At 38.8% G+C, this 13,636-nt stretch overlaps 1 protein-coding gene across 1 annotated transcript in view; it reads left to right on the top strand.

Moving 5' to 3' along the window:
• Window positions 1–13,636, top strand: part of ROBO2 (roundabout guidance receptor 2) — a 439,359-nt gene that overhangs the window by 396,493 nt on the left and 29,230 nt on the right. The window contains exons 23-25 of the mRNA XM_066571926.1: window positions 2,829–2,985; window positions 8,888–9,148; window positions 12,430–12,644. Of these exons, the coding sequence (XP_066428023.1) occupies window positions 2,829–2,985; window positions 8,888–9,148; window positions 12,430–12,644 (633 nt within the window). The remainder of the gene's footprint in view (window positions 1–2,828; window positions 2,986–8,887; window positions 9,149–12,429; window positions 12,645–13,636) is intronic.

Below are 13,636 nucleotides of genomic sequence, written 5' to 3'. Positions count from 1 at the left end.
ATGTCTGTGATACACAAGAAACTGGGGGAGACCTTCAAATAGTGTGATAATTAGAGCATCACTGGAGTCAGAGACCAGCTTTGATTATGTAGTCCCCATCAGGGGGAGCAGGGATTTGTTCTCTCACTTCCTTGGTTAGTACTTTAGGTACTACTTATTATTCTGACTAAGTTTCTGTCTCTCTTACATGAATATCATGAGAATCTCTATCCCACTGTGGAATGGAAAACAGCTAAAACCTCAACTGCTTTATGAGGCAGGGAAATTTTGTAGCTATAGTTTGCACAGATTATATCTGTACTAGGATCAGCAGCCCAGATGGCAAATTCTTTCTCCAGTACCCGATTCACCTGGAGATTTAAACAATATAATTGAATTTCAGTGTGAGGAGACATTGAAGCATCAGGCTTTGTTGCTATGGGGAAACAAGGATTTGGTGCATCAGTTTTCAAACACAAATCAGGTTTTATGTGTTTGGTGTCTGTCCCACCAGTCTGACAGTGGAATAACTCTGTCCATGGGGACAGAAAAGAAATATTCTGCCCAACTGTATAGTGTAGGCTGCTTTCCTCTACCAGTAATGACCTTGGAGTTCTCTTCTTTCATTTCTTCATCTAAACAAGTCCCTCGTCTCTCTGCTTCACTCCTTCTAATATCTCCATTATCTCTAATTTCTCTCGTTGAAACTCCCAAAATCCAGGTGACTCCCATATTAGCACTCCACATGTCAACCTACATTTTACCAGTCTCCTAAGATCATCAAGATGCTACACTTCTAAAATCTTCCTCTCCACCTCAACTAATCTCTAAGCTGAAGTTGTTCTTTGCATTTCCCTTCTCTGTGTGTTCCTAGTTTAAATCCTCCTGCAACATAAAAATATCTGCATGTGCTTCTCTCCTAAAGCAGCCCCTCCTGCCTTAGTTCTTGATGGCTCCTACTCCTGCTGACATTTAAAAAATTTTCTCCATGTCCCACAAACTAAAATTAACCTACTTTCTTTGCACTGTTCAGTGACCCTATTTCTAACTCCACTTTTTTAGCCTTACCTGTGCTTTGAAAGCTTCACTTTCCCTCCAGAAGGTTCATATATTTGGTCCTCTATCTCCACTGTCGCTGGGGTTTCTTTTCACCAGTCAAAATGTTCTTTCCATTTTCAAGAAAGCTGTCCTTTCTGCCAGGCTACAAACAGAAGGAAGAGTCTGTTTTCCATCCTAATAGAAGTAATATCAGCTCAGTTCACACATAGTGAATCACAGGATCTTGTCTGGACTTACTATAAATACTCCAAAACAAGGAAGGAAGAGCTTTGGTCTGGAATTGAGTAGTGGAAAGCTTCCAATGTGCTGCCAGCCAGGTCGATTGGAAATATTACTGGGCTGGTTGCCTGTCTCTAGCAGGCACAACAGGAGGTGAAAATACAAGTTTTGGCTACTTCTGAGTCACAGAATCACCTTTTTCTTCCCTCTCTATTTGTCCCTGTTTTCATCCAGGTGATGTTTGGAGGTAACAGGAGAAAGCCTGTGAGCCACCTTCTCAAAGACAAAAAGTCCCATGATAGGGGACTGTCTTATTAATTAATTCTGTCACTAGAATTGCACCTCCTTCTGTGTTTCTCTGAGCTGTGGCACAGAGGGTGATGCCTGCCAGTGCACATTGTGCCACCCTCCCTGACCAGTCACTTGTGGCTTTCTAGATTCAGTGATTCATTTTTATGTGAGGGTTTTTTGTTGGCTGATCCTTGTAAATCATCAAGAGACATCAGTGGGTAAGATGGATTAGACTGTGCTTTCTGCAACAGGCCAGGGATGAGTGAGAGCAGCTGGGAACCCCACTGAAAAGGCATCTGACAAACCATTCCTCCACCCAACAAGGAGTTTGAAAGCCACAACAAGCTCCAAAAAATAGATGAGTCCCCAAGCAGTCAAGGGATTCAAAATGTTGAGCCGTTCTTCCTCTTAATGAATTCCTGACAAGAAAAAGAAGTCAGGGAAAAATAAAAGAAGCAAACCAAGTGGGATGAGAGCTTTCTCTGTAAGATCACTCTCCCACAAATGGAAGTGTCTCAGCTGGGGAAGTGGATCCAAGGACAATAAGAGCAGAGGGTTTAACCAAAATGCATTGCTCACTGCATTTCTACCTCATCCATTAGAACTGTATATCAGAAACAGAACCTCTTCTCGATAGTGGCACAAGACATTTGAATCCTGTGAAACAGTTAGTCTTAAAATATTGCACAACTTCCCACTCTTTAAAAAAACCCCAGAAATTAGGAAATTCCTAACAATAAAACCCTGTTTCTTTTGTCTTGACAATTTACTCTTACCTTGGAAGTTCTTGACTCCAATGACAGTTTTTTTGGATGGTGTCCTTAACCTCCGTGTTTTCCACAGTAAGTGATTATGCAAAACTGTGTTATAATCACAGTGGATTCTGACATTTGAAATAATTTGCTGTGTTTTATTGTAATTTTATCTAAGAGCGAATTTAAGAAGTTATAAAGTGTACATGAATAAAACAGGAAATATATTTCTTATACAGGAAAACCTGTCTTTCCTTGTTTCTGCACTACTGTGGTGCAAATGTACAGAGGTTTAAAAAGAAGTGTTTTTCAGTAAATATTCGGAATATTCCCCATTTCACTGTTTTATTACTTATAACCTTGTGACAGCATTAGTACGTTGATGCTGATTCTGCTGAGATACAAATACATCTTCTTTTTTGGGGCATGTGCTCTGGAATCAGAATTCTGTCAAAGAAATGTAAATAGCTGGCCTTTTTTTCCACATTATACCTCTAACATTTTTATTTTTCTTTTTTGGATTTGCAGGTGGCAAAGGAGGGAAAAAGAAGAAAAACAAAAATACTACCAAGCCCCAGAAAAATAATGGTTCAACCTGGGCCAGTGTTCCCCTCCCACCCCCTCCTGTGCAGCCACTTCCAGGCACAGAGCTGGAGCACTATGGGGTGGATCAGCAAGAAGCAGGGTAAATTATTTTTTTTCTTTTTCTTTTGAAGAAAAATCTGTGATTTGCAGAAATGAGTCCTTTTCTATTTTTTTTTTAACTTTGATAAGTGACAATATTATTCTGATTTGTTAAAAAAAAAAAAAAAAAGAAAGAGAACTACTTATTCTGTAGACCGATTCAAGGCTGTGGAGGAGGAATGTTTGAATAACTTCTCTGGATAGTGACTGAAGATGGAAACAAAAGTGACCTTGCTTCATCATCATGTAGGGCTTCAGTGCTTTCTCATGCTGAGAAGTATCTCACTTCACAGGTAGCTTAATTGAATTCTGGGATTGCATGCAGCTGATGGGACTCAGAGTGAGTAAGGATGACATAATCTGACCCTGTGTACTTTTTCGCTGCTTTGATGTTTAAAAATATTAGAGCCAACAGAACAAAAAAAAAAAAAAACCCACCAAATTGGATTAATTTTTGAAGATCAACCAATGGATAATAATCTTCTCATCGGCTTTTAGAAGAAATTTCACAGTTGAGGAAGGCGTGCTAATTATAGGCTTTTTTTGTTATTATTCAAACAACTTTCAAGTTTCTGGAACCTTCAACATAATTTTGCATAGCTCAAACTTGTCTTCAAGGACACAAAATCACACAAGAAGTGCTAAATGAGAGGAAAGAGACATTTCCTACACAGACAACAATTACAAATTGCTTTTTATAAAGTGTAATTATGTTGTATACCAGGTTATCAAATTCTGGAGGTAAATCAGAGTATATAAAAACATATTTTACTGTGGGTAGCTCTGTTGGAGTCTTTGAGAGTAATTTTTCTGTCAGGGACAAATTTCTGTCTGTTTCAATACATGGATTAATCAATATTTCCCGAGGATGAAACATTTTTAAGAATACATTGTAATAGCCTTACTGAATGAAAATACTTCAATTGTTATCTCAATTGTAAGGGGGAATTGATCATTACTACTTTCATAATTAAAGTTAGAAAAATTCCATATTGTTTCAGTTTATACCAACTCCTTTGACTCTTATAATGAGCAATAAATGACTGTGTTAGTCAGTGAAGTTCTTCTTAAAATTAAGGCCCATTCAGGCTGCATAATTAAAATTTCAAAGTAATGGAAAATTAATAACCTTACTGATTGTGAGTGTTGTTGAAATCTCAAAACAAAAAGTTCATTTAATCATTGTCTTCTGTATTCTGTTATAAGAGGCTAAAATAAATTTTAAATTGTTTCACCATATAATAATTTTGTCTTTATCGGTTTATATCTTTAAAACACATGTGCAACCATTTCACTAAAACAAATATGCAGTAGAAGACAAACCACTTGGATTTTCTTGAGAACAATGAAATAGCATTAAAGGTAAATGGAAATACCTTATAGAGAAATCCCTTGTGGCATAGCGCTGGACTCCTCAGTTGCATAAAGCATCTGTAATTTAGCTGGAAGGAATGATGTTGGTCACCAAGACAACATTGGTTATTTAAGGAGAAGGTAATCACCAGCCTCCAGGTTCACAACCATTCAGACATAGTTTTTTTCCTCTGATTATGCCTTGAATTGCTCTTCTCTGGTTTTTGTAATATCTCATTAGCAGTGGTGGTAGCAAGACTTTGTAACATGCATTTCACCAAACACAGAAAAATTCGAAGGCTGGACTTAGAGTCTCAGTCTGGAGCTACAGTAATTTGCAACCACCTTTGGTGAAGACTGAATCTGCAATGCCCATACTTTCTGAGGATGCTTCCAATACTAATAATCCTTCTGTATTTAGGGGTTGGTCTTGTTTCTGTGCTTTTCAACATGCTAGAAGGGAAAAAAAATCATAGACTGCATTCCTTATGTTGCCTTGGACATACTAGTTTAAAAAAAAAAAAAGCCACATTTTTTAAACTCTTTTATTCCTCTTGTTTTGTTTTGATTTACTCTGTGACAAGTTCAAAGTGTTTTAATTTTAGAGCAATAAAACAAGGAGGGTGGCACCTAAACAGAAACTTGCTTTTCTGTGCGTCTTCCTATTACAATTAAATTCAAATGTGAGTTTCATTGGAATGATTATCACAAAAAAACCTCAAAGCTGTTGACACCGAGTTTTGCTTACTAGAGATTAGTGCTAGTGGCCTTATAAGAACTAGTGGACTGCTGAGTTGCAAAAGATAATCCACAATACCAAGTGGCATAAAAAAACCTAAACAAACCCCTAACTTCACCTATCACAGAAAAAATACACTCAGTTTTCTGTACCATCTATTTCCTAGAGGCACTAGGGTTGACAATTGCCTCCCATTTTCCATAAACTGCAGAAGGAAAAGTGAATATCCTATTCCAGCTAGCCCTGTTATACAATGTGGTAGCTTTGGGGATCTCTTAGATTCCTGTTTAACCTCAGCAAAGAGCCTGTTTATGCCAATTAAGTTTCTATTTTCCTATAGTAGCTCCCAAACTGACATGCTCCCTTTCCAACCATTTTCAGAGAAGATGATTTTGCTTGAGATTTTATGTAAACTTGACAGTAAAGAAATGCTTGTTTCTTACTCATTATCTTTTACTTTGATTTTTCACTAACAATATGCATGATCTTGAGCCAACCCAGTAAAGGCAGTCAGCATATTGTTATTTGTTTTTTTCTCTTTCTTGCTATTGATTACACCTCAAAATGCAATATTAGCTGCTGAATGTCAATATATTTGATACCTATTATCTGTCTCTAGGAAAAGTTAAGGAAGTAGTACCTTTTACTTCAAAAAGTCCTTTCTGGTGAGTTCCAGGGAGGGAAGCTTCATTTGTTGCAACAATATGTGTAATGAAACACAGTTTTTACAGAATATGCCCTGTATCTATCACCTTTATTTTATATTTTAAAGGAACGAATCTATTAATGTAATGAATCAGGGATTTTAATGGTAAAATATTGCTATAGAATAGTAGTGCTGACAGTACAATAAAACTTATTAGAAAAATAGAAGCTCATGTTTGTTAACCAGATCTTATTAGGGTCTTAATTATAATGAAAATACAATCAGAGGTTGCTAATGAAGTTAAGGCACTTAGATTTCAATAAGTGTACTTGAAAAAAGTGGCTTTTTCACCACATTGGATTTACTCAAAAAACAAAAAAGAACATGGATATGGCCAATAATCACTATGGTGATACCAGATGTTTCTATAGCTTTATCACTTATGTGGCATGTAGTTACTATGTAGTCTGTTAGGTTTACTTTTTCCTTTTTTTTTTTCTTTGTTGGTTTTGGGGGGGGGTTTGCTTTATTTTGTTTTTCTCCAAAATTAAGGTTAGGGTTTGTGGCTTTTCAGACACCTTACATTAAGAAGACAAAGGTTCTTGTACCTGAAATCTCGACTCTCAGTGTCCTGAACTTCAGACTTAGGCTGCTTTCCATTTCAAACAAATTTTGGGTAAAGGTACAGTACTTTTGCAGAATCTTTTCACTGAGAAACCTCTTTACTAAGAAACCTTTTTGCTACCAAGTTGAACATTTGGGGATTTGAAGCGAGTAAGGTCAGAAGGCGAGGACATCCAAAGCTGGTTTATTCATCATTGCAGAGTCACCAGGGAGTGCCTTTTTCCCCTGTCCCTTTTAAAGAAGAAGGCATTATAGCAAAGCATGAGGTTGAGAGAGCAAAAGGAAGCAAGAGGACTGTTTCACTGCACAGTTTTCACAGCATGATTTAGGATGGTCCCTTCAGCCTTGGTTGCAAATGTCCTGAGTAAATATAGTTTGGAAAGACAAATTACAGCTGGTCATATCTTAATTGTTTGCTAAGGATGAATATGTATCATGTAACATTTTCTTAAATCTTTGTGTTATGAAAATGGTAATGATCAATCACTCAACCTCTCCTAGAGGCCAGATGTTAAGAAGCAGCCTTTATTTTCACTTCTGTGCTCATATGTGTTTGAATATCTGTTTATGATTATATCTACATATATAGAGATTTAAATTTATGCAAATGTGAATTACCAGATATATCGTGCATGGACTTTTGGATTATTAAATCAGGTTGTTTTAGCTGTCCTGAATCCGTGTGTTTAAATGTAGACTACAGACTTCTGAATAAGGAAAAAGTAGTTTAGTTAATTTAAGAAATCCTTGGGTTTTGCTGAAAGTAAATGTTCTGTTCATAATACAGGTTTTGCAACTTGTCCATTTCAGTGTTCCCAGCTTTTTTATAACCTGGCTTCGCACTTGAGAAAATTGACAGTAATTCATTTTTCTTTGGGAAATTGGTAAATCCTTCCTTCCAAATCAGAAGCTTTAAAGGAGTATTTTTAAGCTGGTTTGAGAAATTAACTGTATCGTGCAATGCACTGCCTGCCTGCATTGCAGAAAAAAGGGCCTTGTCAGCAGTCTTTGAAGGTGGGAAGAAGATAAAGTGACTTAGATGATGCTTGGGAAATGGCCTTTAGAGTGTGTGATGGTTTGACAGTGAAGGGGAGCTGTGAGAGCTTGTGGCTGTCTGGTTGTGTTTTGAGGGAAAAAAAAAAAAAAGCAACTGTATTTCCTGAGTTATTTTGGAAGACACCAGAAGTTAAGAAGAAATGTGTGCTGGTGCTCAGGGGACTGATGCCTGACTGGATGTTTTGAAGATGGAAAAAGTAGACAGTTGAGATTTGAGTGGTGTGATTGTCAGCAAAGCTGCATACAACTGAAGTTGTGTTCAGATTAGGGAATTACTCTGGGGAGGTGATGCACGGGGAATGACCACAGGCACTAAGGCCTATCCACCTGGAATGATGCCAGAGTCTCTAAGGGACAGTATCCCAGGGTGATACTGTCATACAACACTGAATTGAAAGATCCTCTGATGAGTGCAGAGACTGAAAAGAATTGACTTGCTGGCAAAACTTGTGTAAGAAGTGGTAACAAAATATAAAGTTTTTGTTTCTAGCCCTGATCAGATATAGCACCACCCCTTACACCTTTGGTATAAGGCAGCAAAAACCACAGACTCCTACCAGGACACCCTTTATGTCTGAAGAAAGAAGAATTTGTTATTATCCAAGAATACTCCTAGTGGTTAATCTTTCCATTTGCTTTGGGCAGGTGTGTTGAAAGTGTTCAGAAATGTAGCACTGTCTAGGTAAGTCCCAGTACAGATTGGTTAGGAGGTGGGGGTGCTGGCAGAGCTGTCACCATGTGTGCTAATGTACCTTATCAGCTGGTGCTGTGACACAACATATGCTCGGGGTCAGTGCTGCTGTGACATGGATGTATTGCACATCATAGGAGACACCCATGTGCAGGGTGGGAAGACCAGAATTTATGAGGAAAGTGTAGCCTTTTCTTAAGCTCCAAACCAGAAACAAATGGTAAATTTATAGACAGATAAAGGGGAGGATGGAAGTAAATGGATAATGCTCTTGGGCTCATGGTGTGACTCTTGGGGATGGTGCTGTGCAGGTCCAAGAGTTGGACTTGGTGATCTTTGTGGATCAATTTCAACCCAGCTTTCTCTGGGATTCTGTGAAATAAGTGCATAAGTGCTACTACATAAAGCTTGCTCTGCCTTTTAAGAATGCTGCTATTTTCATGTCCAGGTCAAATATTCATTCTGCTACATTAACGATCCTGGAAGTGAGTTAGTTCATTTTTGTTGTTGATTGTGGTGTAACATTATCTAATCACCATTAATGAATGTGATAATGGGTCAGTAATTTTTCTGTTGCATATCTTGTTCAAGTTGCTTAGGTGTTGTGGGAAAAATTAAACTGACTCAGTAAGGACAATCTAGGCAATTAAGACCCTATTTTTATTAAATTTTAGAACTCACACTGTGTGCAAGGTTTCCAACTGAATCAGTAATTGTGTATACCCTCTACACCTTCTACTGTGCAGCAGAGATGAGTTTCAATATACACTAAGTTTATCTGGTTTTTATTGTAGATATGACAGTGATGGTTGGTGTCCACCTTTGCCAGTTCAGACCTACCTGCATCAGGGCATGGAAGATGAGCTTGAGGAAGATGATGATCGTGTCCCCACACCTCCTGTCCGGGGAGTAGCTTCATCTCCTGCCATCTCCTTTGGGCAGCAGTCGACTGCAACTCTCACGCCTTCCCCACGAGAGGAGATGCAGCCAATGCTTCAAGCTCACCTTGATGAGTTAACAAGGGCTTACCAGTTTGATATAGCAAAGCAGACATGGTAAATGTTTGAAGGGGTCACCTCTGATCAGGGAAATGAAATAATAATATTAATAATAACAACAACAATACTTCATTCCTTTTTGACGTAAATAACGACCGTATTCAACAGTGTTTCAATTGTGTTTCCAAAGAAGTAAAATGGAAGAAGAAATAGCAAAATTCTACCCACAGTTGGAAGGCCCTACACATCCATATGTGCTTTTTAAATCATAATACTTGGTAGTATGCTAAATTTTTTTCTGAAAACATGTAAAAACAATATTCCTCCAAAATTTTGCACTTGTTTGGCTAAGTAGTTAATATCCACCTCGTGACAGCTTTTATACACTTGTGAGTGCTCTCTTTTCAGGCTAGCAGAAGACAGGAATTTTTTAGGATTTTCAAAAATAATAAGATTCTAAATTCCTGATTAAAAGTAATGATAGTTTCTTGGAATAGTAATGTGGCAGCTTTGACACTGTGTCACATGAGAATGAATTATTTGCATCTCTGTACTTTGAACTACCATGAGAATTTCTGATTCGTAGGAAAAACCCAGAAACAGCAGAAAGCAAGTCGTTAGTAGTTATAGGATGAATCTAGCGTTTCAGAGTGCTTTATACCTCTTTAAAGGAAGAGCAAGCAAATACCACAGTAACATTTCCCCTGCAAAACAAACAGAAGCAATCTCTTCAGGGACTGAGAAAGAACTTGTCAACTGCACCAGGCTGGGGACGTGGTGAAGGTCAGTTGGTTCCTGGATGTTCCCTGAGCAGCAGTTGTCCTTTTCCAACTCCTCTACCCAGACAAAGCCCGCGACTCTCGGCGGAGCGGAGCAGAGCTAGTTACCGAATGGCACGCTGCCAGCAGAGGAGCAGCCTTTCTTCCCTGCTAAATAAAGCCACAAAGTTATTCAGCTTGAGCTCCCATAAATACATCAGGCAGGTAGGCAGGCAGTGCCAAACCAAAGCCAGCTGTTTTCCCTGGGCACCGTGGAAGCCTCGGGGCTTGTCTGCAATCTGCACTCGATCAACAGGGTACCCCGGTCCCACTGCAGCGCCACGCTGCCAAGCTCCAACCCCAGCCTGCCTGTGGGACTGACCCAAATCCCAGGCAGCAGCTAGACCTGGCCTGGTGAAGGCACTGGCTTCTGAGCCAGCACACAGATGCACACCCACACAGTGTGTGTGTGGCTGCTGCATTGTGCAGCTGTTACCCTTCCTACGCCCTCCAAAACTCCAAACCAGCGCAGGCGCGGATAACGGAGCAGGACGCCACACCAAAGCCTGCAGCTGGCAGGAAAGGTCTTGCTCCCTTTTTGGGGAAATGAAAATTGATCAGGAAGTTTCATAATGTGCTTAGGATTATATAGATTTTAATGTCACTCTTGTGTAAAGTCACAGTAATTGAGCATGAAAGTCTGAAAAAAAAAACCAAAACAAAACAAGGACATAACCTTTTTTTCATACCTTTTGAGTATTGGCTTAAAGTGATTTTTTCATACAAGTGATTTTTATTACATGGAATTTTTTAATATATTTTTGTTCTTTGGCTGGATATGTATCATGCTAGTCAAAGTTGGTAGAAAGTCCTCCATTGTTTTGACTGGGAAGGAATATTTTTTCAGTCTTCTTTTCACAAAGTTAACCTGCCCATTGTAGAGACAGGGGAAAACTAAACAGCAAAATGAGACCTGTCAGGATCTCAGGGTACTGTGGGTGTAGCAACTGAGAAATACAGGCATCAGCCAACTAGGAATTTAAGAAAGAGCCCATTAGAGATTACTGGAAAAGTACATAATCATTATGGCCTTGATCCAGCAAATCACTTAAGTATATGCTTAACTGTGAGTACATGAGAAATTGACTTCAATTGTTCTATCACAAGCTTAACATTAAACATATACTTAAGCATTTTGCTTGATTAGGAGCTAATCACACTGTTTATTAAGGGTTAGTTAGATGGTAGTGCCCTTTAGTGCCCCAGTGTTTTGAACACAGTGTCAAACACTAAAACCTGGTGTCCAGGCAGAAAAGTGTTCAATAACTGTTAATCAGAAGGGGGTTGTATGTCAGAAAGGAAGCACTTGTTCTGGAAATTAGATTCAGAATAGGCAATAAGTTAAAACCTACACTGAGGTGGAGAAAGTTACCAGTGGTACATAACATTTACCATGATGTTCTCATATCTGATAGATTTACATGATGAAAATTTAAAAAAAAAAGGCTCATTGAATAAAGAGAATTCATTCATGCAGGCAATAATTCAGCACAAGGTCTCCACTGAAAATGTATTATAGCTGGGAGCCAAACAGGTGACAATTGTAATTTCTTCAGTTTTACTGGTGTCCAAGCAAGAGACCAGCAGAATCCTGGATCCCATCCAGAGTGCTGCCGATTCAAATCAGGTCATAGCACCTCATGTAGAGCCACCCAAGGATTCCCATGTGCCTAAGTTAGCCATTTCAAGTGTGGTACATGCTCTTGTGCCAAGGCCAGTCATGCCTGGGTCCCCTGGCACAGCTTGCTGTGTACCTGTTGTGCTGTGGGGACTGCTGCTCTGAAAGCTGATGGTGATCTTTTCTCTAAGGGACCAGGCACATCAAACTCTGAATCCCATGTTTGCCTTTGGCCATTTAGCTATCCTCTGGGTGCTTTTTTGTCTTCTTTTTTCTTTTTTTTTTTTTTTTGCTTTATGTAATTGCTGCATGGAGTAATTTCACACATGCATGCCCTAATACTGCTGCAATTAAATCCATTAAACTTCTTGGAATAAAGCAAAATGAAAAGGCCTCGCTAATGATGCATTCATTGGACTTGAAAATTTCTTCTGTCCTACTGGCCATTTCCTCCTCTTTAGGGTGACTTTTGCTTCAGGCACTGCATCTGTTTAAGCGGAAGGAGTGAGATTTAACTTTGGTTCAATGTGTGATTTGCAAGGGGGAATATTGGGTGAGACACCTCTGTGCTAGGCTGGGATTCAGAATTGTGCTTTTCCATGGGTTTCCTACCTGATTTATGCAGCCTCTGTGTCTATTGCTCTTTGTCTGTGAGAAGACACTCCTCACTTTCCCCATCCTTGAGGATTTTATCTTTATTCTTTTTATTTTAGATTGGAAAGTGTGCAGGCACTCTGGTCTTAGAAGCTGCAGTGAATAACTGAACTGAATTTTCTTGAGTTTGGCCTAACTAAGCACGTTTTGTAAATGTACTTCAGGACTTGTTGAAAGGCTTGTGTTTTATTGACCACGGGCTGCAAAGTCTCATCCATTCTGACAACTTTTCCTGTTTGTTTGTGTAGGCACATCCAAAGCAATACACAACCTCCTCAGGCTCCAGTTCCTCCCCTAGGATACGTATCTGGAAACCTTATTTCAGATTTGGAAACAGATGTTCCAGACGACGATGACGATGAGGATGATATTGAAGAAGAAACTGTAGAAATCAGTAGGCCACTAAGAGGTCTAGAGCATACTCCAGGCTCCAGTATGGACAATCTAGAGAGCTCTGTAACAGGTAACCAAACACACTGACACCAACTTGTTACTACCAGTAAAAAACATCACCATTTGGACACTTTCTAAGGGAAAATTTATTCCACTCGATTTCTGTAACATTTAAAATGTTAATGCTAAACACTAAAGTTAAAGAAGGATTTGGAAATACTTTGCTTTGCTGAAAAATGATAAGGAAATTCATGAATTTTAAAAAGCTTTAAAGACTTGAAAGAAAATTCAGTTATATCCTGGCTTTCATGAAAGGTTCATTCTAGTAGAGAAGCAAGGCAGTTACATAAAAAGGAGGGGGAAGACCTCAGCTTAGCAATATATATTTCATAAATCAGTAGCAGCATAAAAATGTTATCCTAAAACACTTTTAGATATTCTGCTGGGCAAATGCTTTCTGAGATGATCACAAGGAAGTTAAGGACTTCAGAGTAAGTGTAGCTAGATTGGCACAACATTTATTTCTAGAGTAAATATTTTTGTAGGAAAATGTGTATTTTGAACATACTTTGTATTGCTGAATTTAGCAATTGTTCCCTTTTAGAAAATCTGTTTAATAATTCTGACCTTCCTTCACTCACTCCTTCCTGTCCTTTGCATGCCTTGGAAAGCTACATCATCATCAAAGGGGACCTAGAAAGGGGACCTACTATAATAAATTAATGCATGCAATTTGAATGAATTGAAGTGCTGTTGGTGAAATTTAGGCAGTGAAAGACATTGTTTTTTGAAAACATGGATTCTATATGGACATCATGCACTATGTGTAAGCATCAGTGTAGTTCTCTTTAGGTTGGACCAGGGCCTCTATATAATGTCCTGTGTCCATAGTGTGAAGGTGTGCTGGAGACCCAAATATCCCCAATGTCACAGTGTTAGAGAGTTCTGCTTCAGTTTTTGATCTCAGCAGACAAACACTCATTGCTGGTTTTACCTTAAGGGAGACTTGTTTAGAACAACTTCCTACCGTAGCACCACTGAGTTCCTTCTTTGTCTGGCCCT

Source organism: Molothrus aeneus, chromosome 2, assembly GCF_037042795.1.
Source record: "Molothrus aeneus isolate 106 chromosome 2, BPBGC_Maene_1.0, whole genome shotgun sequence".
In the NCBI taxonomy this organism is placed as follows: Eukaryota; Metazoa; Chordata; class Aves; order Passeriformes; family Icteridae; genus Molothrus; species Molothrus aeneus.
Note: the sequence above shows the minus strand (reverse complement) of the source record. Positions and strands in the feature narration are given on the sequence as shown.